This window comes from Haliotis rubra, unplaced genomic scaffold (genome assembly GCF_003918875.1).
Source record: "Haliotis rubra isolate DU_JTF1 unplaced genomic scaffold, ASM391887v1 Scf291, whole genome shotgun sequence".
In the NCBI taxonomy this organism is placed as follows: domain Eukaryota; kingdom Metazoa; phylum Mollusca; class Gastropoda; order Lepetellida; family Haliotidae; genus Haliotis; species Haliotis rubra.
Window position 1 is genome coordinate 988,081 of NW_025766959.1, and position 27,970 is coordinate 1,016,050.

At 41.4% G+C, this 27,970-nt stretch overlaps 2 protein-coding genes across 2 annotated transcripts in view; one reads left to right on the top strand and one right to left on the bottom strand.

Moving 5' to 3' along the window:
• Positions 1–6,047: 6,047 nt before the first annotated feature.
• Positions 6,048–7,341, top strand: LOC124281953. The gene is made up of 3 exons (XM_046717958.1): positions 6,048–6,149; positions 6,575–6,639; positions 6,888–7,341. Exons 1-3 carry the CDS (start codon positions 6,131–6,133, stop codon positions 7,191–7,193), a joined length of 390 nt encoding a protein of 129 aa, XP_046573914.1. The 5' UTR covers positions 6,048–6,130; the 3' UTR covers positions 7,194–7,341.
• Positions 7,342–11,085: 3,744 nt separating this feature from the next.
• Positions 11,086–27,970, bottom strand: part of LOC124281988 (gamma-tubulin complex component 6-like) — a 48,389-nt gene continuing 31,504 nt past the window's right edge. Inside the window, 10 exon segments of the mRNA XM_046717999.1 lie at positions 11,086–12,774; positions 13,347–13,546; positions 13,652–13,813; positions 14,345–14,399; positions 14,972–15,104; positions 15,661–15,698; positions 24,965–25,121; positions 25,296–25,437; positions 25,865–26,021; positions 26,523–26,615. Coding sequence (XP_046573955.1) covers positions 12,683–12,774; positions 13,347–13,546; positions 13,652–13,813; positions 14,345–14,399; positions 14,972–15,104; positions 15,661–15,698; positions 24,965–25,121; positions 25,296–25,437; positions 25,865–26,021; positions 26,523–26,615 — 1,229 coding nt within the window. The 3' untranslated portion in view covers positions 11,086–12,682.

The following is a 27,970-nucleotide window of genomic DNA, read 5'->3' on the forward strand; positions in this document are numbered from 1 at the left end:
ATCACTGTTGATAGTGATTCCTGAACACCTGGATCACACAAAGCAGTATGGCCCAACTGTATTTGTGGGTATTTAACGTTGGCTGAAACGGCCATTCAAGCATATTCTTTGAACATGGCACGGAGACGATTGTCAATCGACACTAGGAATCAGATTATTAGTATGCATACCGCAGGAATGTCCTTTAAGGCGATTGGACGAAATCTGGGCTACCATTACACCGTCGTTAGCCGTTTAGTCCGGAAACATGCGCAGACCGGAAGTGCAATGGACCGTCCAAGGTGTGAAAGCAAGGCCTCCTGTCACTACACCGCGTGAAGACAGAAGACAACTGATACGACATGCACGCCGAGAACCCTTCAGTACAAGTCCTCAGCTGAAAAGACTGTGGTTACCCAATCGGCCCATCAGCACCAGAACAGTCAGAAATCGTCTCAAAGCGGCAGGATTAAAGGCAAGAAGAGTCATTAAACGTCCCTTGTTGAGAGACCACCATAAACGTGCACGTTTGGCATGGTGCTTGGCCAGACGACACTGGAATCTGAGGACCTGGAGGAAAATCCATTGGTCGGACGAAAGCCGCTTCTTACTTCATGTTACTGATGGATGTGCACACGTGTTTGCGGGCATAAGAACACAGCTTATACCCCCAGGAACATTCTACCAACTGTTGCCTATAGAGGAGGATCTGTCATGGTGTAGGGATGCCTCTCTCACGATTGCCTCTCTCAGCTGCATTTGGTCACCATCAGGGGCCACTTAACGGGAGCTCAATACATCCGGGACGTCCTACAGCCAGTCGTTGTCCCTCATTTCGATAACCATCCACTTGCTACACGACCTCAGTACATGGACGATAACGCCAGGCCTCATCGATCACGTGCCGTAATGGATTACATGAGGACCAATGTAGTGACAACTCTACCCTGGCCAGCGTTAAGCCCAGATCTGAACCCTCTGGAGCATGTATGGGACATTATAGGGCGGTGAATCCAGGCACGGAACCCTCCAGTACAAAATATACATCAGTTGGAGGCAGCTCTGCATGCTGAGTGGTTGTTATTGACCCGAGAACAGATCCGACGTCTGACTGGAGGCATGAGACGTAGGGTGGAATGTGTCATCCGGGTACGTGGCGGGTCCACCCGGTACTGATTAGTCTCACTGAACACGTACACTAGTGTCCTCAAGGAACATTTTCATGTGACAATATCAATGTCAACACCCTTTCATTGACTTGCAGCTCAATACTTTCGGGTTTTTTGTTTCGGGGTAAAAACAGTACCTGTGATAACATGACGTAATCGCCATTACATTCTAACCACAGCTCACCGATGTTGTGCTTCTGTCTTGCCAGATGGTTGTTCTATCAGATGGCATTTGAATGTCCGAGCATTTAGGGCCATTGCGGACCTGACATGTTTTTTGCCATTTGGCATTGTGAAAATTTCAGGGGGTGCTTAACTTTTTCTTCGTGTATAGTGGAGAAACAGTTCTTTGTCCATTGTCACATCATTCGTAGAAAGAAGACGCTGAGGACAAACATGAAATATGGTTTGAAAAATACCTTTTCCTTCCCAAACCCATATCCCAAAGCTCTTCTTCAACAGCGGGATGATGTATATTCCAAGTTATTTCTATGAATGGTCTAGTCTGTTTAAACTTAAACGTCTATTTTCAATAAAGAAAACAAAATATTTGAAAATCCTCACTAAATTTTTAAATGCTATATCACAGTAAAATGTTGAGCCATTCCGTACGGAATTATGAGAGACACTTGTGCCACAATATACAGAGTATAATATATGAATATTTAAAAAAAATGCAATAATAAGGGTACAAGTTACATTAAGAAGATGTATACAAATTTGCAGTACGTTCTTTTAAGAATATTAAGGCAGATTTGGCAGATAAAAACGATACACCTGGACAAGCTAGAAGAAACATTTTTCGACATACCCAGATTTTCAAGAAAAACATCTAAAGACGTGTACATTTAGATAAAAGTTGCAATCGCTCGTCAGCATACAAAGGGCAACGCAATAAAACATGACACTCATCTTCAATAAAATCTTTACAGTTTCGATTCTAAGCGGCGCTACCGCACATCTAAACAAAGCTATTGCTTTTCTCATAGAGCGAGACATTACAATGAACATAAAAATCACTGCAAAAATCCACTTTTAAAGTACAGTACGTATGTAACTTATTACCTCCCCTACCAGTTAAACTACAAATTGTAAAAGGACCTGTTTCCATTTATAAACGAAATCGCTAAAAACAACGTCTGTAACTTTTGAAACTACAAAAGGAATATTGATTAAATTATTAGTCATAACAAGAAGATGCACTAGTGTGATGCTGCGATAAGACATTGGGTCTCTCAGGTTGTCAGCTCCAGACTTAGCGGTAGGGATAATGATCCCTGAATCTTTCAGGGATTACGTGAAATCCCTGGTTTCGCACATTCCCTGTAACATAACTATATTCTCGATGTCCAATGTTTGAAAAGCTTCCATTTTATTTTGAAGGAATCGTTAGCAAAGCCATATGCAAAATTTCACATGTGTGGGTAATGTGGTTAACCAGATATTTGTCATCACAACACATTGGGGTATAATATTTCTAACAAAATTGCAGAAAATGAAAAACGATTTGTCTTTTTGATTCTAATGGGGACATATAAAATATTCAGTATGGAACTTCCTCATGAAACACACATTTGGATTGCCTGAATATTTTCGGGGATATTTTGCATATTTTGTTTCCTGTTTAAGGTATTTTGAGCTGCATTTATTGTATTTAGTTTTTGCATGTATTTTTGAGCTATGGTACCAAGATCCAAAAAAGGTCAGACAAAATGGGGATCGTGAGACTGGAACATAGCATAATTTATTTATTTTTGCTGCATTTATTGTAGATTTTGCGTTTTGAGGGTACCAAGATTGACAGACACATATGTGAGACAAAAATGTAAAACATAAAAATAACTGCATTTGTATCGTTTTCTTGGTGATTCTACATACTTTTTGATCGCCCCTCGTATGTACCTGTCATATTACGAAACGTTGTACATCAGTGCATGGGAATTCAACCAGGCCTTCAGGGTGGCTAGCGAATACGTTTACCACTGTGGGGCATCCCTCACAGAACTTACCTCTAGTCAATGGTTACTACACCCGTTGTTTAAGATCATATCACATTGCAATAAACCAGCAAGCTCGAACAAAGGTGCACAGTACATTTTCACACGTTTTCACGAGAGTTTCAGCGGTCATTTAATAAACTTTCAGGACACAAAGGGCATGTGTGTGTTTGAAAATAACAGGGTACTGCAGACTGTGCAGTACAGTTCAATTTCATACCACTATGATGTCTTGGATGTCAATTCAACACTATACAATGCCGTCCGGTAATTCCGCGCACCTAAGTACATCGATCGCAACACGGCAACTAACGTCTCTTATTTTTGTGGTTTACGTGACTAAACACGCTGGTATGTATCCTATTTACCTACCACTATAAGATTCTAACGTTGCATTATGCCATACAGTTGACCTTTCCGGCGTTCGGACGACATATTTGCTGTCCGGTAATTCTGCGCAGCAACTGATGCGCATAACATCCAGCTGGAGATCCGAAGTATGGAAGCGTATTAGGGCCAGATTATGTTCAAAAATCACTTCATCAATGTAAGGAAGATTGTTTCATATTAAATCCAATTATGAATAATGAAGAACAAGGTTTAAAAGTCTGAAGAAAACGAATTTTCATAACTGTCAATTTATCTGTCAATTACTGTTATTTACATACTTTTAGGGATTAAAAGCCAGTCCTTTGTAGAAATGTCCCGATTTCAAGTGTAAATGTGGTAGCAGACGATGTTTACCTTCGATACGGAAGTACGCTATTGCAACTGCGCAGAAATACCGGACCCGCCGAATTACCGGACTCGCTTGAAGCGAAGTTATACCCGAGTATATTTCTCACAACAAACAATAAATAGACACTGGGAAATGGTGAATATGTTGTCCACATGTTGTGACCCACAAACAACTGGTTTCAAAATGTATTTCTGCATCTACTTACCTTAATGTCATTTTCAACTTGGAAATTCATCGCAGAGAAGCCTTCAAAATATCATTTTTCAAATATGTTTTCTCAACATTAATTGCTGCGCGTAAACAGTAGAGACACCGAGCAACTGTGCTTATGCTCATTGTTTTTCGGCCCCATGTAAAGTCTGACAACCTTGTTTGAAATAAAGGTGGTCGACCCGGTGCAGTTGGTGACTATATTATACGTCTGCTTCCTTTCATGGCGTCTGGAATTAACGCGCACCAACAACTCGTGCAACGGATGTGAGCACTGATTGGCTAACACGTAATCACGACACCACGTGATGATATTGGCGAACACCATTCGTGACCAACTCGTGCTATTCCGAGAAAAGCCGAATACCTTGGAGGTTACGGAAAGGGGCGACTGGTGACATGCGTGAAATGTACAAGGCCTGAAATATAAATTGACATTGGTTATTGTAAATAATCCACAGCTTTAAAGAGGTTTCGATGTTGCAACTGGACACTGAAGGAACCAATATGCGTATAAATAAGCTTAATATTGAACTGTTAGCCGTACATTTCATATGACCCAGCAAAACTATTACGAACTAAATGATGAACAATCTTCTTATGAACTATAACCTACTGTTTATAGTTTAGAACGGAAGTTGATAAATGCCACACCATATACGCTATTCTTTGGGGTTATGTTATAAGCAACCAAATGGTGTCATCGTTTTCATTTTGGCTCGTGCAAGATACAACAATGTTTATATACTGTAAGCCATTAAAAGTGGAACTCAATCACTTTGAGAAAATGCCACACTTGACACAAGACGAAAGGAATCAGCTTATCGGTATAGTCAGCCAAGGTGCTTCAGATGTGATGATTGCCAGGCACTTTAATGTGCATCCATCCACTGTAAGTCGACTCGGACAACGTTTTCGGGCTACCGGAAGTGTTGCTGATCGTCCGCGACCTGGTGCGCCACCTGTGATAACAGCTCGACAAAATCGCAATATCCGAGTTTCACACTTGCGAAATCGGTTCCAAACAGCTGATGATGAGGCAAGGAGGACAATTGGGACAAGTCAACGTCATTTCAGCGCCCAAAAGGTGCAAGGACGCCTTGCTGCCTTCAACATCCGGTGTCGTCACCCGTACCGTGGTCCAACCTTATTGCATCGCCACAGACTTGCCAGACAGCGATGGGCAGCAAATGGGGCCAATCTTGGCAACAGGACATGGCCAGATGTCATTTTTTCAGATGAACCCAGGTTTAACTTATCCTTTGACATTTTTATATCTTGCAATAAAATAAAAATATTTTGTTTTCATGTCAAATGACAGTCCGGCCGTCCCAGTGGGTACGGGACGGAGTTGACTCCCTTTGGCTTATCAGATCCTGTGTTTGGTCTCCCGATAATAATCATTGCTCTGCTCGACGGTACAAGTACTTTTAAAACATAAAGGGAATTTCTCCTACATTCCAAGATTCATTTCTTTGGACAGAAACCACATGTTCTCTCAGATGTGCATTTGGAAATCTTTTTGTCAATGGATTTGTCTAATTTCCACACATGAACTATCTATCTAACATTTATTATTGTGAAACAACAAAATATTATTGGCACTATGTGTGTTCAATAGTGTAAGTTCAATAGTGTTTACATTTCAAACGGCCATTAGGGCTATTTTCTTTGGCCCGTTTGTCTTTGCCGTTCGAGGTAATTCTGACATGAGACCGCCAACTTGCTCAACATCATGCATGCATATCCATTTAAAAAATTCGTCTTTTTGAACTACGCGCCATCTAAACTGTTAACTCGACTTCCAGGAAAACTGGGTTTCTAATTGGGCGCAAATTATAGATTCGATTTCCTACGAGATAACCAGTCCATGTTGACATCACGCGATACTATGACGCTCTCGTGTGACTTGTGACGTCGTCTTGACTACAAAACTTACTCCCGATGCAAATCGCAGCCATTGTTGTTTCATCTGTTCATCTCGTATATTTGCGCTGATCTGCTTCAATATTATCGATTCTCACGTCTGGTGCACCATGAATCGTTACGTTCAAGGTATGTTCTGTATTTCAGAGTAACTGAATCTTTCCAGATCTTTAATTCAGGTATATTTACTTCAATACTGACAAGCTGAATCAAATAGACCAAATTTTCAAAGCTCTTCTCATACAATTGCATTTCGATTAAACAAAGAACATATTTTACAAGCAGCATAAAGGGCGGATGGGCCACTCAAATGCCTATTACATAGTACCATGAAATCAGTCATGTTTATATTTTTTCGTTTAAAGGAGAATACTAACGAAATTTCTTTTTTTGATATATGGAAGAAAGCACCCTAAAAGTCACTTTCACCCAGCAAATTATTACAATTCACTCGTATTCTCCTTTAACTATTCTTAAAAAACAAAGAGTCGCCAATATTTCGCTATTGGAAATCAGTTGGTATATTTAACCATTTCTCATGTCCTTTGTTACAGATTTGGACCTTGTGGTTCGGTTTCCTCTGAATTTTGCCATCTGGGCTCCAGCTGCTTCACGCAAAGTAGGTGGCAGTGAAGTGAGGTGTCATTCTTGCATATTGGTAGCTTATAACTGTCACCATCGGGCCCGTTAATGTCCTCCCTTTATAATGACATCTTCACGGTCTACGTGAATCTTGAGTCTTCGTCTTTCCAATTTCTTTCACGAATCTTTCCTTCCATTATTTCTTCCTAATATTCCTTACTACCTTAGCAACCCACCCCTTTTCTATCCCCTATCACTGTCTACTTATCTATACCTTCCTATCAGCGTCCTTGTGTCCAGACCCAACCCTGCCCCATCTCAGACCTGCCCACCCCCAACACACCCATTTCCTCTCCTGACCCTGCCTCTTGGTCTGTCTCTGTCCCCATCAACAACATCATCTACTTGGATGACAGTCACTTTGTGGAAATCCCTCTGGGTGATGACAAAGAGCCCCAGTCCCGAGTGAGAGAGTTGTTATCCCGTGTGACCAAGTTTCTGAGAAGAGTGTTCAGTGCTGGCAAGATGGACTGTCATCTGGTACTCCTGTACATAATCTGGACAGTCACATTCGTTGGGAGTTTTTACTGAGACATTTTCAGATACACATACACATTTAGGGACCTTTTGGACTTTTTCAGTATCATGTTGATCAAATAAATAATGTTTACTTTCAGTTGGATTTTACTTCTTTTTATAGGCCCTTTTAGTTTGGAATACCTATGTTATTTCACAACTGGATATTTTCAAATACAGAGATACATTTAGAACATTTTGGACAATCTACAATTTGACAGTCAATAAACAGTAATATTTTCACTTGGGTTTGACTTTTGTTTTAAGCCCCTTTCGGTTGGATAAGCTTTGATGCCTCTACTGACTTTAAAGGGATAGAGCTTAAGGGGGAACTCTGCTGCTTTTATTAATAGTTTGTGAAACATTTAGAGTTTATTATTGTCTGAACAGCAATTGCATATAAGGCAAACAGGAAAGGTTTGTCCTCTTCTGGCCTTCTTGATACCACTGGGCAAAATTGTTAGGGGTATTTTCCCCTGTACTTAAAGCTTAGATGTTCCATTTGTCCGAACCACAACATACGGGAACAGAACACTTAGCAGAGCGGGTGCTGTACTCTGGAATGGATTACCTGAAAATGTCCGAAAATCAAAAAAATCAACCGTTTCCGATCTTGTCTCAAATCGATCCTCTTCAAATGAGCATTCCACTAAAGGCACATGAGCAGGACTCTGGATATCTAGCGCTATACAATTGTCTAATTTGATTTGATTTGATATGTGAGTGAGTTTAGGTTTTTATTGTTTTTTATGCCAATTTTGTTGGAGAAGACAGGACACATGGGCCAAGATGACAGAAGTCATTGGACATTCACATATGTGGACATTGTAGAACAGTGTTGTATTTGTACTAGGTTGTTTCTGTTAGATTCAGTAGAGCACAGTAAGTGTGCTGGTTACTGTATTTAGACTGGGAGGCACAACAGTATTGGTGTTGAAATTTCTAGGCCTTATTAATCATTCCAAAGTAATTTAATGTGGAGAGTTAGGAAACCATTGTTTATATATACTAGGCACATAAAGAAACTGTGCATACAAAAATGTAAAATCTAAATTTATCAAACCTGTGTAGACATAAGGATTCAAACTCAGAGATTAGTGACATGTATCCAACATGCATGCACGTGCCACGTTCCGTGACGTCAGTGGGTTCGTCCTTGAGACGTGCAATACGTTGTTGCACGTGCATTCCGGGAAAGAGAAACAGAGCAAATGAATGCCACACAATACTGTCACTTTGGAAAGCTCAACCCCTGCCCTTGCGATCGTTCAAAAAAAATTAAACGGCTATTGAAACGCATAGCATGCCAAGGCTCACGTCTGCACAACGTCATGAGGCCATTGGGATGGTCCGTGGGGGAATGTCTCAACGACAAGTGGCTGCACATTTCCACTGCCACCGGAAGACCATTTCTGCATAGCACTGGTGAGACGCTACCAGAACACAAATGACGTCTTCGATCGGCCACGTTCTGGACGTCCACGTGTAACAAAGCCAAGACAGGACAGATGGATAAGGGTGACCCATCTTCGCCACAGGTTTCCGACTGCAGTGATGACTGCCCGAACCATCCCAGGACTTCGCCGTATCCACCCCAACACAGTTCGACAACGTTTACGTCATCACGAGATCAGACCACGACGTCCGGCCATACGGCCTATCCTGACACAACGTCATCGACAAGCTCGCCGAATGTGATGCCGAAATCATGTCCGCAGACCCTTGTTTTGGTGTAGATATGTTATTTTACAGATGAGTCCAGGTTTAACATTTCCCATAGTGATGGACGTCAACGTGCCTATAGACGCGTGGGAGAATGTTATGCACAGGCCTGTGTCTTGGAGAGGAATCGCTTTGGTGGTGGTGGTTCCGTGATGATTTTGGGTGGAATAACAGCACGCCAAAGAACTCCTTTGGTGATTATTCTGGGCAACTTAACTGGTGTGGGCTACAGGGACCAGATTCTTCGACCTGTGGCAATTCCTTTTTTGCAACGTCATGGCCCGGGGTTAACATTCCAACAGGACAATGCCCGCCCTCATACGGCAAGGGTTGCTATGGATTTCTTGCAACACCACAACGTTGACTTACTGCCTTGGCCTGCAAATTCACCGGATCTCTCCCCGATAGAGCATGTTTGGGACGAGATGGATCGACGTCTACGCCGTCTTCCTCATCCGCCAGATAACGTCCTTGACCTTGCAACAGAACTTGAGAGAATCTGGCGTGACATCCCACAAGCCTTCCTTGCACGTTTGATAGGCTCTATGCGTCGTCGATGCACTGCTGTTTTCAATGCCGATGGTGGACATACCCGTTATTGAGCTTGTGACATGGTCGTTTGACCCCAGTCCCGCTTGTGGACTCGTGACGTCATTGTGATTGACTTTTTTCAATTGAAATTCTCCCGACTTGTTATGGTCTCATGATCCCTCCATTAAAGTGTATACGTACCTTTGACATTGTTATCGTACTTATCAACTGGGATAATATTTTGACAATGCAGTTTCTTTATGTGGCTAGTATATAATGGTATTGCATCGAGCATCTCACATTACAATATGACAAAGGCGGTAGGGTAGCCTAGTGGTTAAAGCAATCGTCATACCAAAGGGCGGGTTCGATTCCCCACATAGGTACAATGTGTGAAGCCCATTTCTGGTGTTCCCCCGCCATGACATTGCTGGAATATTGCTAAAAGCGGCGTAAAACCCAACTCACTCACTCAGTACAGTAAGACCAGCAGTTGTGTGAACATCACTTCTCATGCTGGATACTCTGCCTAGGCCTATTTGAATTTGTACTGCCATTGTATTCCTCTGTAGTTTGTTTGTACTGATTTAAGTGTTGGGAATCGGAAACCAAATCCACTATCGATTATTGGAGGATTGCGGTGAACGGTTATCGATTATAATCGAAATATATACATTTTTAATGTAATCACCAATTTTAAGTTTTTTCCCCCAGTTTTTTTCTAATTAATGTTGTTTTTTATAACTAATGCTGTCATGCAATGAAATGCATGCATGCAAGAAAGACACTGGAATTGTAATTAAACAATAAAAGTGGTTAAAATTTTACAATGTGCGTAGCTTTAGGCTGTTGAGCGCTTGTTTCTTCGTGAATATTCGTCAGATTTGATGGTTAGTTTACTTCATTCAAGGGTGTTATACAAAAACAACAAAATTCTGATTAATCGAAAATGTTTTTTACAATAGATAATCAATTTTAATCCTTCTTTCGATCGATTTTCGATCATCGGAACATCACTTAATTGATTTGTAAACTAAAATTTTAGAATACATTTGTAAATTATATCACATTTCTTTGTTGTTTGTTTCACATTATATTCTTTTACTGATTTCCAGTTAACATTTTGTTTCAACTTGGGAATCAACATGTAACAAAATATACACACACTTTTATAAAACATATTCAAATATTTGTCACAATTGTCAAAAACACGCTAAAGAGCCCAAAATAAATCCATTAGATTGTACTATGTATATTAGAAATGATGCTTGAGTTGACCAGAAATGGGTACATTTGCCCATGTGGGAATCGAACCTCGGTTATGTGAGAGCCAATGTATACTAGGCTACCTCACCGCCCTATTCTAAAGGAATAGTTGACAAGTACTTGTGTATGAATTTATGTGAGAGAATGTATACTGGTAGAATTCTAAGGAATATTAAAGAAAAAAATGAAAAATCTGTTTCCATTTACACAATTATATCTGATCTACACTAAAACAATAATTGTGTTGACAAACCTTATGCATTGTATATCAATCACATTTTATCAATCCAGCCAAAGGAACTTTTTAAATTAGGTCCAGAATACAGATTCAAACAATAAGAAGTCTCAGTGAAGTTCTGTATTGACAGAATTGAAAAAAACCACTTCATTTTATATATCAGTGTCATTTATTTTTAGATTTACAAAATCTCAATATTTGTACAAATTATACATGCATGTAGAAATGTGAGATTACTTGCAGCTGAAAGGACGGATTATGCACACAAACAAAGGCAAGCATTAAATTATTTATATAAATGCATGGACACATGAGGTATTTGTACACTAAGAGTTAGAATCACATATCACTGATTAATTAGTTTCTGGCAATGATTCACTTGTTTCTTGATATCAAATCATTATTCCTTTGGTTCATTTTATCCACTTCAAATAACTTCATAAATATTTTGGGGGCATTTAATAATAATAATGTCCATTTGTATGGTGCCGTATCCACACACTAGTGTATGCTCATGGCGCCAAGTGTGTACAGCTAAAAACTGCAGCAGTTGTACAAGTCTCTTGTAATATTTCCTGAAGAGATGGGTCTTCAATGAAGATTTGAATAAGTCAAGAGAGGTTGCTGTTTTTATGGTTATGGGAAGACTGTTCCACAGTGAAGAGAAGCAAAGCTGAATGATCTGTGACCATAGTTCTTGAGATGGACAGGGGGTGTTGTTAGGAGGAACTGTTGGTGTGATCTCAGCTGTTGTGGTCAGAGAGGAACTGAGGTGCTAGGTCATGTTGACATTGGAACACAATGGTCAGGGTCTTGAATTCAATTCTGGCTTGGATGGGCAACCAGTGAAGAGACTTTAGGACATATTTAGAATACTGAAAGACCTGATAAACCAATCTATAACACCAAAACTGAAAATATCCACAGGGTTTCCTAGTAAAATGTCTATGCTAATATTATACTTGTAAATGCTCCTGTCAGTGCTATACCAGTTTACCACAGGGACCAACCATTAAATATCCTTTGTTTATCATGAAAGAAGAACAGGACAATCTCTTTGCCATTTCACATGTCCCCAAAACAATCTTTTGTATTCTTTTTCACAACTGATTTTTTCCAGTTATGTTTCAAAAACAGCTCTGGACCCCTTCTATTGGAATACCAAATGGTTAGTCCCTTTATAATATACTGTATATCACCATCAAACTTTGAAACTAACTTGAATAATGTTACAAGAACTTACTGAGGTGTAAATGAGAAAACCATCCATCCCAGCACTAGTGGTTATGTTGTACATGTGTTGCTTCAACTTTTAAACCTTGATCATGGTGTGATATTTAAGAACTATTTATGGACCAGGGCCTAGATTTTCGAAGCTCTCTTAGTGTTATGATGGTCGTAAGTACCATACATTAACATTAACTTACGACTATCTTAGCTCTAAGAGAGCCTCGAAAATCTAGGCAGAGTTAATAGTAATTCAGGTCATGATAGATCATGTCACTTTATCATAGATTCCACAATGAATTGTTACTTATGACATAAAGTGGGATATGTCACTTGTGACCAGTTTTGTATAGCATATGACACTAACTGAAAAAGCTGTCATAGACACTACTTCATCATTAACCAAGCACTATACTGCATGACAAACACAAAACATAGCATTTGATCTGGAAGGCTCTGGAAATGCTGTCATGGCAACGGTGCCAAGACTCTTACAGTACACCACAGTGATGGAGATGGTCTAGCTCTTGTCGTAGTGGTTGTTGAAGTTAAATCTCAGCAGCAGCTCCTGGAGATGAGGCTGGTAGCCCCGGAGAGCCAGTTTCTTCACAACTGCAATGAAAGTAAAAGTGGAACCATGATGTTTACAGTGACAGAAAACAAAAAATAAATCAGTGAAGAACCCTCAAAATGAGGTCATTCCTATATTTCAAAATACAGAAAAATCTCAGTATTTCATGCCAAACATTTTTCTACATTCCATATCAGCCCGTAAAATCTCTCATGGTTGTTTTAGTCTACACAAATAGTTGCTATGAACAGATTATGTATAGCAGATTCTGCAGTTCATTGCAGGTTTCAGCTGTAATGTTTCCTGTATTTCTTGGTTTGGAGAATGTTTGTAAGTGCTGATCAGGTTTTTGTTGAGCTTGTTCTGTTCGTAGACTAATCTATTGTTTGCACAATTATATAATATAAAAACATCAGTGCTTCAGAAGAATTTTCCTGTTCCCACCTTATTTTGCTGTCGGCAGAATCCATAAACATTTAAGTTTCCATATTTCATTATATATTCTTACATTTTAATGTGGTATGAAGGTCCAATATGCCTTCACATTCAAACTAGTTTGATTTAAAGTTACAGATCATATAATCGATGTAGTGATACTAGTTATCTAACTTACCTTTGAAAAGGAAGAGAGTATATGCTTTAAATGCATCATAAGATGCCACCATGTTGTTGAAGTTAGGGTGAGTCATCTCCCCTGTGTTGTCATCTCTTATCCAGGGGGCGCTGACAAGCTGAGAGCGGAACTTCAGGATGAGACAGAAAGTGTCCTGAATGATTTTCATCACAAAAGCAGCTTTCTTGTTCTGTAGAGATCTGGAGAAAAAAATTCTCAGATTAAAATGAAGAAACTTGAAACAAAATATACTTGAAAACTGGAGATGGTGAAAACAAGTGAGGATTTTGTAACATGCAACAAACCTGAAGATGGCATTCTCAAGGTACCGGGCATGTATGTGGTGCAGGTCATCCAGATCATGGACATCAGTCTGGACAGCGTCCATGAACTCTGACCAGGTCAGCAGTAGAATCTGGTTAGCGATGTACTCCTGTATGACCTTCACAAAGTGCATCATCTCCCACCTGCAATATCATCAACATCTTCACACTGTCTTCGGTACATTTCCATCTTTATTAAAACTCCAATAATATTTCGGATACTGACTTCATGTCAATACAGAATTTGAAGATGTACCAGTGTCCCTCCGACCTTAAGCTCATTAATCAATATCATGACACTGCAATCTTTGAGTCTTTAATAATGGGATTTGTTTTGGGGGCCAACAAAAAATCTCAGTAAACAGGGGTCCCAGGCTGTCACCTTGTGTCATGTTTCACTTTTCCACAACATTACTACGATGTTTCTAATATCAAATCATTGCATATGCTGAGAAGCTACAGAACTACCATTACTTTGGACTTCAAAGTTCCATTAGGGAAATTCAACCACAGACACCCTGAAATTTGTATTTCTTACCAGGACCCAGTTGTACAGAGTGATCTTAGAGCTACAACTATCGAAAGTCTATGTTAGAGAATGGGAGTTATGATTGTCGTAGCAAGAATATGTGCAAGTGGAAACAGAGATAAGTAATAGACAAGGAAACTACCAACCTGTGCAACTGAAGACGTCTAAACTGTGGAGAGTTCCCTGCCTTGTTGATAATTGCTGCAATAGAGAGCAGTCAAACGTGAACTGTTTTAAACATGTATGAGACAAGGACATTCCCCTTCTTATACTAAACACAACTAGTTAATATCCTTGAGATACTCCTGAGATTGAATAAGTCCCGAGTATCCAATGACAGAAGAGACAACTAAATAGACGAAGAGGTCAAACTTTGTTGATTTCATATCACTAATAATACATTGATCAACTCAAGCGTGAACATCTCAAGATCGTATGTCTTTTAACGAATCTGAAAAAAACCCACAATATCACTGTTACAAGTAAGGCTACATATCTCCCAAGAGTGAGTGAGTGATTTTAGTTTTAGACAGCTTTTAGCAAAATTCCAGCAATATCACAAATTGTGCACATGTGGGGAATCAAACCCGGGTCTTCAGCGTAATGAGCGAACACCTTAACCACTAGGCTACCAAGCCGCCCCTATTGCGAAAGAATTTATGACCAAGCGGGTGAAACCAATATCACTTACAGGAGTGCATGATGCAGCTGGAACATAACAGCGTAAAATAACATTCATTCACTAACTCTCCCTCAGAAACAGAGCAACTCACAATCTCTCTTGAGCCTGTGTAAGATGTCCTTGAGTGCCCACACCAGCCGTTTCAGCTGCAGCATGAACGAGAAGATGCGGCCATACTTGGTCATGCAGCTGTCTGTCAGCACAATGTTCAGTGGCCAGTCAACCTGGAATTACCAAACAAAACTGATGCAGAAGACTGTTTGGTTGAAAAGTATGTCTGAAAATGGATTTACTGCAATACAGATACGATTTGATGCTGTGTACTTGATGCCTGGCATTATAACATCTCATACAATTGGTGCTGCATAATGTGCACTGAGTGTTGTCAGGGGTATTACTGCAGACAAAACAGCCTGCATCGGCGGATCCAGGAATTTTTGAAAGGGGTTGGGGTTCAGTGAGTTTGAACCCCCTGAAGCCCCCCTTGTCTCCACCAACACCCAAAAAAAATCTTCAATGTGGTCTTAAGTCATTTTCAAAAGGGGGGATGGGGTGGGGTGGGGTTGGGTCCCGAACCCCCTGGATCCGCCCATGGCCTGTATGTGAAGACTTCTCATTCAGTAATTGTTTGATCGGCATTCTAGAAGTTGGTGAGTCAGCAAATGAATTCTCATTCAGTGCTGTTAAACCTGACACCATGGATTTGGATGTGCGCACGCACACATGCACACATAAGCACACACGCACCCACCCACACACACTACCTATCCTTTTCCTTACCTTGTATCTCAGCTCCAAACAGTCCAGTGTGTCGTGAGCTGAGGAAAGAATGGAATCAAGAATTACAATGTAATCTATATAACTATTATACAAATATATTGATTACATTCTCCTGTCACCACAGTATTGGCAGTACATTATGTTGAACACAGTATTGTATGCGTCACTCGGTGAATGTGATTCTTACACAATTTTGAGCTTAGCACAGAAATTAGCGTGACCTCCCGACCTCACTTCCATGACAAACTACATAGTTTGAGGTTAGCTCTGATGATTTTAAGGGGGGTCACCCATTTTGTTCTGGGGAGGTAGGGGGTGTCATCAATTACTGGTGGGGTTGGGGTGGGGGTTTCCAGGAATTTTGTACAAAAAAACATTAAATAATTATGCTAATTCAGTTCATTCTCTACTCACCAAATTCTGGCAATTACTTTCATGTTTCAGCACAGGAATCACCTCATGACATAAGGCAATTCTTTACGAGTGCATTATCGTGTATAATTTTTCAAGCTTCATGTAAGTGTGGCATATATATATATATATATATATATATATGTACATAGTTTTCAATTAAAGTTAGGAAGATTATATTGAGAAGTAAGGTGGATTTTATATGGTAGAATGATAGAATCTTAGTTATGGTTTATACTTTATTTTATTCTTATTCCTTAGCTCTGCACAGTAAGCCTTGTAACTCTCAGTCAAACCTCCACTAATGGTCACACTGCATGCTTACAACACTCCTTGCCCCAGCTCTTAGTCAGTTCTATTGTTTCACTGATAGGCCAAGCTGGCCACAGCATAGCTACAATGTACAGACTTTAAACTCACATGCTGTCTTGTACTTCGGAAGGAAGGTTGTATTTAAAACCAGGGGATTTTTATGACGATTTAAGGTAGGTTCACATTGTATTAAATGTTGTACATATGGATAGTTTCTTGTTTATTATAATTAGAAATATGACTCACCGTAGCATGTAAGACTTGATTTACTTGAAACATAATATATCCAATAGATAGTTATAGTAGAAGATGAACTATCAGATCAATGTGTTATTGTGAGTATATGTAATGTTTAAGTATTGAATGAGTGAGTGAGTTTAGTTTAAGCTGGTTTTAGCAATATTCCAGCAATATCACGGCAGGGGACACCAGGAATGAGCTTCACACATTGTACCCATGTGGGGAATCAAACCCAGGTCTTCAGCGGGACAAGCGAACGCTATAACCACTGGGCTACCCCATCGCCCCTGTTTAAGTATTGAATGTGAGCCTAAACATATATCAACAAAATATCTGACAACTAATAAATAATGTCTAGTCAGTTTAAATGCATGCCTGCATGTTTGGTATGTGTGATGGATTGCCACATATATATAATATTATATGTCATTTTGATTTGTGTGGCTAATGCAATTGTACTTTTAAACCTTATTTTATATCATGTCGTGTGTGTGTGTGTGTGTGTGTGTGTGTGTGTACACATACATACATATATACATGTACATACATATATATACATACATACATACATGAAAAATATATATATATATTTTCTCTTTGCATACATACTTCTTTGATGGGCATTTTAGAAGTTGAGTTGATGAAGAATGATGACAGTTTTTATGGATATACAACTTCTTTTATACTTGCTTGACAAGGACATTAGAATCTATGTCGAAACGTCACCCTTCACAGAATAAAAGAAATTGTATATCCATAAAAATTGTCATTCTTCTTCTGCATACATACTTAATTGTTATGCAGATCTGTGATTGTTCGGGCGAGGTACAACCAACCTTGTATGTAACACCTTACCAGATTTATGTACACTATAAATGTATTTACTATAACATTTTTTTGCTCATTCTATAATTGTATTCACATTGTGTAACACAATAACATGTGATATAGTTCAGAGGTATTTTATAGACTTAATGAGTAATTTAAACATGTAATTTTCTGAATAAAATTTATATTTTATACTTATCCTGACTCATGCTTATTGCTTGTCTCCCTTTCCTTCTGAATGCTAGTGGAACACTTGAATCCCCTTTTGAAGCTCCCTTCAAAAAAGCGGACGTAAAATCACTTATCAGGAGTCATCTCCCTTCTCAGGTTTTGGCGGGAAACGGCACCACCTGTCTCCCATGCTCCTCACTCTCTCCGTATTTTACAGCCCGACACACTGATTTACTGGGAAATCCAGAGTGCCTTGAGGGGAGGTTGGGAGGGCTTGCCTCATGAGTCAGGATAAGTATAAAATATCAATTTTATTCAGAAAATTACATATTTTTCCTTATCCTGACTCATGCTTATTGCTTGTAGAATCCGACGGGATAGGTGGTGGGTCAAGCCACTTCTGGATTCCTTAGTGATGAATTTACGTCCTATTTACCCCCCATGGGAACATTTAATGGCACTGCTGCTGCTGTTGATCCATATGTCGAATTTTATCTGGTAATTTGGGGGGACCACAATATATCAAACTCTTCTGTAACCGTATATGTGGATTTCAATAACTCCAACTCTTGATGTTCGTATCAAGTGGAGCAGTGACCCTATCCGTGTACAAGTAATTCCTTACAAGTACAGGGTCCAATATTCATGCTAGTCTGTTCTAGACGTGTACATGGACTATAAGCTCTATTCCTTGGAGTACGAGCTTTGCATGACATGCGGTAAAAGGGCGAGATACATCTCAGCACCTTTGCGGGACCGTCAGCTGTTGAGCTACAACCAGAGGCCCAAACTGGTGGATACCGGTAGCGATGTCTCTGAGGTAGTGGTTAGCAAACACTGTCTCCGAATTCCAAAAACACCCTTCCATGATCGTGGATATTGAGCAGTTTCCATGTAGAGCGAGTGTAGATGCCAATGCTCTAACTTCGTGCGGATTGGAGGCTCGTGGAGGCTAAAGTCCTGCTGCCTTGTAGGCTCGTAGTATGATTGCTCTCATCCAAACTGATATCGTAGTACGTGAGATCTCTGTGGGTGTCTCCGACGATATGGGGATGAGAAGGCGTTTGAATTTTCGTCTCCTGGTTTTAGACTTTTGTAGATATATTTTCAGTGCTCTGACTGGACATAAGGATAAGTCTTGTATATCCTGTAGACCAAGGATTGCAGATAATGCTGGGATGTGGAATTGCCTGTCCGATTGACCTGGCAGTTGATTCTTAGCTATGAAATCCCATCTCAATCCTAGATGAACTATGTTGTGATGTGTGTCAAAACGTATTCGTTTGAAGTCCAGGGCATGTATTTCTGACATCCGCGCCGCTGTTGCCAAGGCGATCAGAAATAGCGTTTTCTGTGTAAGAAATTCGTAAGAAGTTCTTTCTAGTGGTTCGTACGCATCACTGGTGAGATGTCATAACACCACGTTGAGATCCCAAGCTGGCGCTTTAAATTTCCTTTGTTGGTCTTCCAGTTTAAAAGAGAGTAGCAAGGCCAGTAACTCTGGCACTTTCGTCAGTTTCACGCCTGTCTTCATAGTGATAACTGAGCTGAGAGCCGCTAGGTATGTAGATAATGTCGAACCTTTTAATCCCTTTATGAATTAGGAGGTTCGACCAAACTGGAAGTTGTATTGTTGGTTTTCCGAGTTCTTGTAAGAGAACGGGAAGCCACGTTCTTGCCGGCCAGTAAGGTGCGACCAAAATCAGTTGTAGATTGTGGTATTAACGCTGGCGGAGGGAACGCATACGCGTTTAGTCCTTCCCATGGGATGCTTAGAGCGTCTGTCGCCCATGCTTGCGGATCAGGAATTGGAGAGACGAATGTTGCCAGTTGATTGTTGAATCTTGTGGCGAATAGGTCTACAAGTGGAGATCCTATAGTCTGTATGATGCATCTAAATGCTTGTGGATGTAACATCCATTCTGTTGGGGATGGTTGATGTGGTCGAGATAGAGCATCTGCTATTACATTCCTGGCTCCCGGAATGTGACATGCTTTCACATAAATGTTCAGATTGTCTATTATGTTGAATAGTTGAAAGCTGAGGTCTAGAAGATTCCAAGATCTTGTTGATCCTTGTTTGCTTATGTGGAACGCCACTGTTGAGTTGTCCGTATGGATCATCAATTTTGCGTTTCTTAGTATGTTGGACCAATGTAGTAGGGCATTTATTACTGCTTTCATCTCAGACATGTTGATATGCAGATTCATTTCTTGTTTCGACCATTTCCCGGCAGCCACTTCGTTGTTGTGGTGTGCTCCCCAACCTTGCAGTGATGAATCTACGTAGAGGTTGACGTTGCCCTCTGGCTCTATTAAGTACTTTCTGCCGCAAACATTCGACTTCTGAGTCCACCATAGTAGGTATGGTTTTAGTCTGTCTGGTATTTCGAAGGGATCCAGACTGTGTAAGTGGGCGTTCGCAAATCTCTCTAGTGGACGCAGTTGTAGTCTCCCTCTGTGCGTCATGTCTTGAGCTGACGTGAGGAGACCTAATAGGCTCTGCCATTCTCGTAGTAGTAACGGAGAGAGTAGAACTTGAGAGATCATTTGTTGAATCTTGATCCAACGATCCTCTGGAACGAGAATGCGATTCTTCGTTGTTATAAGCCGTATTCCTAGGAATTGTAATTCCTGAGTAGGCTCTAGTTCGACTTCGAGGAGATTTACTAGCCATCCTAGTTGAGTGAGAAGTCTGATGGTGAAGTTCAATTGCAGTCTGAGTTGACTGGGATCTTGCTGAGCTTGAATCCGCCCGTCTAGGTAGAGCGCACTCGCGTGAGACCTCGGCGATGTAGATATATATTGATGGGCTTTGTCACTCGAGTAAACAACCAGGGGGCCGACGATATTCCAAATGGCAGGACCTTCCATTGGAAATGACGTCCGTTGAACAGGAATCGCAGATATTTCCTTGACTCCGGATGGATCGGGATGTGTAAGTATGCATCCTGTAAATCTATGCTGGCGAGATAGTCTAGCGGACGTATGAGATGTCGTAGTTGTGGTAGATGTATCATCTTGAACTTTGCGGATGTTAGGAGGTAATCTTTGTTGAATTTCCTCATGTTGTAAATGAGTCGGAACTTTTCTTTTGAGTTTTTCTTTGGTACCAGAAAAATTGGAGAGTAAAACCTGGTGTGACGCAGTCTTGTTTTATCTCTTCTATTGCCTCTTTCTCTAGTAGAGATGTGATGGCTTCTAGTAGATTTCCCTTCTGGTCTGCAGCGTAGTTGTGAACCAGTGGGTTGATTGTTACTGGTGGTACTGCTTGTAGCTGTATCCTGTAACCTATGCGTAGAATCTGAGATACGAAGTCGTCTTGAAGAATTCCCCAATTCTTCCAGTAGAGTTGCAGACGTCCACCCACTTGTGAGGGTTGTACTGGAACGGCTGGGGGTGGAAGACTCCAGGTGTTCCGAACCTGTATTTCATCGTCTGGAACTTCTGGCGCCGAAAGGGCCGACCTCTTCGTGAAGTTACCTCTTGGAGCTGCGGATGGGCTTACCTAAAAGAATCCTTATTCCCTTTAGCGTTGCCTAATTTCTTATCCCTTGCTCTCAGGATGCCTGCAAACTTTGATTTGCCGGAATAACGTTGGGAGGTCTGACGTATCACACTGGCCAGTGTATCGATAGACTTGATCATCATCACTTCTCGGGAATGTTTAGCGACTTCTTTGGCGACTTCATCAATTTCTTCTGCAAAAATGGATGGTGCTGACCAAGGGGCTCTGTAGAGTGTCTTGGTAAATTTCTCGCTCCAAGTACAGGAAGATAACAGTCCTTGCCTTCTTGATAATGTTAAGCCTGCAGAAATGGATGATAGGTGTTCAGACATGAACTGATGATCCTTTTTCTGTGTAAGTAGAACTGAATAAAGCATTCGATCTTCCTCTGAAGTTGAATTCTTAAACTTCGAGATGAGGGTCTCGTTGCTAGCTCTTGACCTGGCTAGGCCGAAGAAGGTTCGTCTGGTTACTGTGTCTAACTGTGCCAGCTTTTTATCTTCTATCTTGTAAGATTTCGTCCGAGTGTCGTTGATGACCTTATAATTCTCATCTATCTCTGGAGTCTTCATGAAGGGTTCCATGTGGTGTAGAGAGAACTTCTTAGCGTTGAACGACGGAATACTGGTATTTAGTTGCCTTCTTGAAGGCTGTGTTGAGGTTGTCTGGAACGTCTAAGACAGGGTCGATAGGTGGCATCGTGAGTGTGTCTATATCATCATTCACCATCAAGGACGATAGTGCTTCATTGGTCTCCTTAGAGGGTGATGCGAGTTCCAAACCGTTGGCCATCCATGACTTGATTTCCAAGTCGGAAAATATAATTCCGCCGTCATCTTCCTGCTCTGAGGATGGATGTCTGCTATTGTCGTCTGAACGAGGAGATCTGTAAGGTGATCTGTAAGACGATCTGTGTGGTGACCTGTGTGGCGATTTGTAAGGCGACCTGCGTGGTGACCTTCGTGGGGAACCATACGTTCGTGACTTGTGACGAATCTCTATGCCTTCGTACGGGTGTTGATTCTCTTCTCCTTGGTAACGAACCGTTACGTGCAGGTTCGTGACGAACGTCCGTATCTGACGTCGATGATGATCTACGTGGGTTCGGCGAATGTCTAGTCCTTCCGCTGAACGTAGTTGGTGCAGGTTCCACGTTGGTATGGCTGCCAGGTATTCGTGCGGACGCTGTAGTCGAGCTGGAATCTTCCTGTATGCTCTGCAGGACGTTGGTTCCCAACGGACGTGGTGTGCAGCTCAGTTGACCTTCACTCGGGTTCGTCGCAGGCGTCGTCTTCGTTGCAGCTCTCGGCGTCGCGAACCGTTTGTTCCATCAGATCCGACATCTGTTGGGTAAATTGCTGCATAAAGCCGGGTTGAAGGTCTGCGTTGTCTGTTGTACTGACGACGCATCTGAGACGGATGAGGCTTCTTCCGAAGGGCGTTGACCCTTTCTGCCAAACGTCTGCGTTGAAAGGTTGTCCTGCGTGGTCACTGTAGAAGACGTCTTCGTCTTCTTCTTAGATGTGATCTCAGGGATGAGGATGGGCGGCTCATCGTAGACATCTATTTCTTCCAGAGGGACGATCTCAGCTGAAAAAGACCTCGTTTTCTGCGTTGCCCCATGTGGAGACTTCGACGAAGTCTTAGTTGTAGCTGACTTCTTTCCTCTGGGAAGATGATGCCCTAGTCTTCTTAGACTGCGAAGAGGAATTATCTGATGTAGATGACCTCTTCCTCGAGCCAGCGTTGTCTATGGCGGCAACCTCCTCCGTAGACGACCCCGGTAGACCACTGGAATGGTGAATCTGCGCAGACACCAACTGCCGGTCCTCTGCAAGCTTAGCCGGTTTAGACATGTCGTGTAAATCTCGTCTGGACCTGTCCTTTGCACGTCTAGACAGATAAGTCCCGTGAAGATGCCGGGGTAGAATAGGTCTTCAGCAACCCATGTGCTTGCCATAAAAGGTGATTATGCTTGTCGTAAGAGGCGACTAACGGGATCGGGTGGTCAGGCTCGCTGACTTGGTTGACACATGTCATCGGTTCCCAATTGCACAGATCGATGCTCATGCTGTTGATCACTGGATTGTCTGGTCCAGACTCGATTATTTACAGACCGCTGCCATATAGCTGGAATATTGCTGAGTGTGGCGTTAAACTAAACTCACTCACTCACTCTAGACAGATAATATGAATATTTGTAAAATGAAATATCAGACAGGTGAAAACACAACTGACAACGAGTGTCAGATAAACATACGGGCTTGCAATTAGGACATAGGTTATGTGGATCAACAGCAGACAATCGATACCTACAACCAGAACAAGATTTCATCAATTGTAAACAATGTGAATAGTCACGTAAAAACGTGATAAAACAGAGAAATTTGAGAATAAATTCCGTAGAATATTGTAGGTAAACGTTAACTAAAGCCTTAAACAGCTAATTTAGAAGAAAGGCCTAAATAATAAAAGGATATACTGCCGTATAGGGGACCAGGTGCTCTCACAACCGCCCACTCGGGCGAATCAGGAGAGAGAGAGGAGCATGGGAGACAGGTGGCGCCGTTTCCCGCCAAAACCTGAGAAGGGAGATGACTCCTGGTAAGTGATTTTACGTCCGCTTTTTTGAAGGGAGCTTCAAAAGGGGATTCAAGTGTTCCACTAGCATTCAGAAGGAAAGGGAGACAAGCAATAAGCATGAGTCAGGATAAGGAAAAATATGTACATATTCATTTGATTCCATTTTATATATTTCCTTATGTTCTTTCAGGCTGTAATTAAACGTAAACACAAAATAAATGCTTCGGTCTCACAACCCACAGCCGTTTGTATTCTTTCAGTGTATACAAACAAAGCGCTGTTATATAAGTTCACTAAAAGGCAGCTGTTACTGTATAGAATCAAAACATCAAGGAATGCATGCGAATACATTATTAGAAATATCCTGTAGAAGTGTAATGATATGGTGAGGCTGCGATATGATACGAGTATGTATCCCAATAACATGGGGGCAATACAGTTTGTAATTCAATGCAGCACTTTCATTTCTTAACTTCATATTCTCTCCCTTTCTGCAGGTGAATCATAACCCTACAATATTTGTTTCAAACTTTTAGACAGCGAATATGTGATATTGTAGGCGAGAATTATATAACCTTGGAGACACTGTGCAGATTCTGGTATTTATAGCCAACCAGGAAATACTACAGAATCTGCATCAGTTGGTTCTAGAAGTTTATGTTAAAATTCACATATTTTAACATCAATAATGTATGAATTGTATGTATTGTGACACAGGAGTTGTAAATTGATAAGCTGTATCGTGAACCGCATACTGAGACACAATAATGTATCATTACACCATTATTTCACTTGTATTCTCTATCTCTAGGTGTCAACCTGCAATGTATTGATAACCTGGTGACTCAAGAGTCTCTACCCTACAGGATCACTGACACTCACATGCACTCCTGGTCATTGTTTGAGCCTTTGTACAGTGAGTGTGTATATGTATGTAGTGTTACAGACACTCATGCTTCTATTCCCTTGTGTTAATGACTGCTGAACCCATGCTTGGCGACTAACGGGATCAGGTGGTCAGACTCGCTGTCTTGTTTGAAACATGTTATCTGTTCCCAGTTGCGTAGAGGAGTGCTCATGCTGTTCATCACTGGATTGTCTGGTCCAGATTCAATTATACACAGTCTGACACCATATATTCTGAATATTGCTGAGTGTGGCGTTAAACATCAAACAATCAACTATAAAGACTCCTGAAAGGTTACTGCATAAGCCATGGACCACATTCAGGTTTGGTCCACCGACACTTACCATTAGGTTGGAAGACTGCAGGAGTGTACTTGACAGCGAAGCTGAGATTGTCAGCAAACTTGTCTGCCGAGTGCATGGACAACTGCAGTGATTTCGTCAGGGCTCCATTCAGGAAGAAAGGGTTGAGCATCTCCTGAGGCAGTGGGTTCTGGGCAAGCTGGAGTCATAACACAACATGTCACAAAACATGCGACAGAACAAACAATTTGCCCCCGAAATAGAGGGAACAGAAATTCTCACAAGTTCCAAGTACCACAATTTGAACGAAAAGCCCAATGGCTTTCATGACGTTAAATTATTTCAAATATTTTATGACTGACTAATATCTCACCTTGTCTAGTAGGACATCACTCAGAATCTGAGCGAAGTCTCCATCTCCCATGAACAGGAAGCTTCTGAGGGCCTCAAAATGACTTTGTATCTTCAGTTCAGAGAAGAAGTAGTCGATGATGCACTTGTTCACAAGGCTGATTCTACAAAGGTGGAAAATCAGAACACACACATTACAACCATGGTTTTGTTTCTTATTTTATACTGCAGAAAGCAGAATTCCGGCTACAGTAGCCTGTAAATAATCAAGTCTGGACCAGCGGTTGATGGTATGAGCAAGCTGTGTAATTTTTATAAGTATATATGTAATTGAAAAAGGATGACAGGGTAGTTGCATGTGAGCAATACATCAGCAGCCTGTACAGTGTGGCTACAATAGTAGCAGGGAGACAGTGGGCAGTGACACATCCACACTTCATGTGTTGCTGCTTTGTGTTGATAACATTTGTCAACTGAACAGTTTGTTTCAAAATAGAATAGAACAAAAAATAACATGACCCTGAAATTGAAAGAATACAGTTGTACAGAATGGGCGAATCAGGCATGATCTGTGTTTAAGTTAGAACTTACTGGGCTTTGAGTGAGGCCGTGATTGTCCTGTGTAGTAAGGCTGGCAGAGGCATGTATCGGAAAGCCTCGACCTCTCCCTCTAAGCTGATGCCATAGTCCCCCCAGCTACCATATGCCATGGGGGTCGAAGCCATCAGGTCAGTGACTGGAGGCTCATCTGCAGTAACACAGGCAATGTGAGGATCAACATGCTAACATTCCCAACATATGCGGCTATTATCCAGACCACCTCTGTGAATCTGAAAACCTGACCACTTCTGTTCTCAATAATGTTTTCAAACATTTATTTCACAGGAATGATATGAATGTATTAATCCACATTTGCCTCCAAAACATATTTTCTCCACTGTTACATTTCTTTATGAATAAGGGGAATAGTTTTATGGAATTACAACTACTTCATTACAATATATGCTATATATTTTGGGGTAGATGCTAATCAAAAAAATGTTATCAAAACATTGCATATATTGTAATTAGGATGTTGTATATCCATAGAACTATGCCCCTTGTTCATCACAACAACTTCTAAATTCCACTCAAAGAAGTTACATCTCTATTTGTTTGCTAGAGCAATATGGTCATACATTAGAAACATTAACTCATGACACTAAGTTGATTCAACAGAATCTCTAGCTGAAGTGTAAGCTGAACTCACTGAGGCAGTCGAAGTTGTCCTGGTACTGCTCTATCTCGTTATCCATCCACATGGAGTCAGACGCTGCAGCAGCCATGATGTCTGTGCTGGTGTCTAACAGAAAATCAGCATCATTATTACCAAGCAAACACACACAAACTTAACCAAACCTGCAGAGGTTTTCAATTCTTTGAAGAGAGTCGTCCTTGGGGTACATATTATGCATTTTCCGGCTGAAAAATGTCCTGTGACAGTTGTATCAATGTTTTTTGAATAAAAAGATTGTACAATAAATAAACTCTTTTATTTATTATACGGACCCTACCTCACGGAGTTACCTCCCTTAGAGCATGCGCACCAACTGGGTAGGCTCCTAGACCCGTATCATCATTCCTTCTGCTGAATTCTTATCAGTGAACAGAATTGCGGGGAGGTGGGAGGCCCTACCCAAGGGCGACTCTCTTCAAAGAATTGAAAACCTCTGCAGGTTTGGTTAATTCTTTTCAGAGATCGTCCTTGGGGTACATATTATGCATAAACACAGACTCCCAAAGACCGGAGGCCAGGGAGAGGGAATTCTGTCCAAGCACACTCAAAATATAGCGATCGTATCATGGAAAAAAATTGAACAGGCGCCATAACACTCACCTGTCACTCGACCCAGTTTAAGCTTCGCTGAGAGGCATTATGGGAGGGAACTGACAGGGAGGATTTGTGCTCAAAGGCGACCTCTAGCATAATGAGACATTGCACGTAGTGCGAATATCAACGAATCCGACCCACTAAGTGGCTTCTGTCATGAGAGCACCGAGGGGGAAAACAAAATACCACTCACTAACGATACAGTAACTCCGTGAGAATCGAAGGGGTACAGGTTCTCTGAGTGAGCTCACATTAGCAGACATGTCAATAATGGAATCTTATTGTACAGTAGCGTCAAAACAAACCAATAAACCAAGACTCACTTTCGGTCAGGGTGGCAGGACACTGTCCACTGGAGAGAACAGTACTGACCAAAGTTTTTGCGATTGCGGAATGTGTATCGAGCTGATAATGGCGTGCTCGCGTGCTTGGCGGCTCCAAATAGCGGCAGAGCAGATCTCTTCAATGGGGAGTGCCGATGCAAAAGCTTTTGATCGCGGCTACTGCCCTGACCGAGTGAGCCTTCAACCCTCAGGGGAGGCTTGCCCTTAGCCTGATAAGCGGCACAAATACACGATACTAGCCAGCGAGACAAAGTCTGCTTGCTTTCGCTGGCAGACCAGCCTTCCGCCACCGTAACAACAGAACAGCTGGGTACCCGTCACGGATCCCCTGCGTTCGTTTGAGATAGACTTTGGCGTCTTCACGGACATCCAGCGGGTGAGTGCTCGTAGGAGTGGTCCCCGATGTGGAAGGCTGGGTAAGAGTAGGAAGTTCGATAGGAGCTGTCACATGAAAGCGTGATCGACCTTCGGTCGGTAAGTATC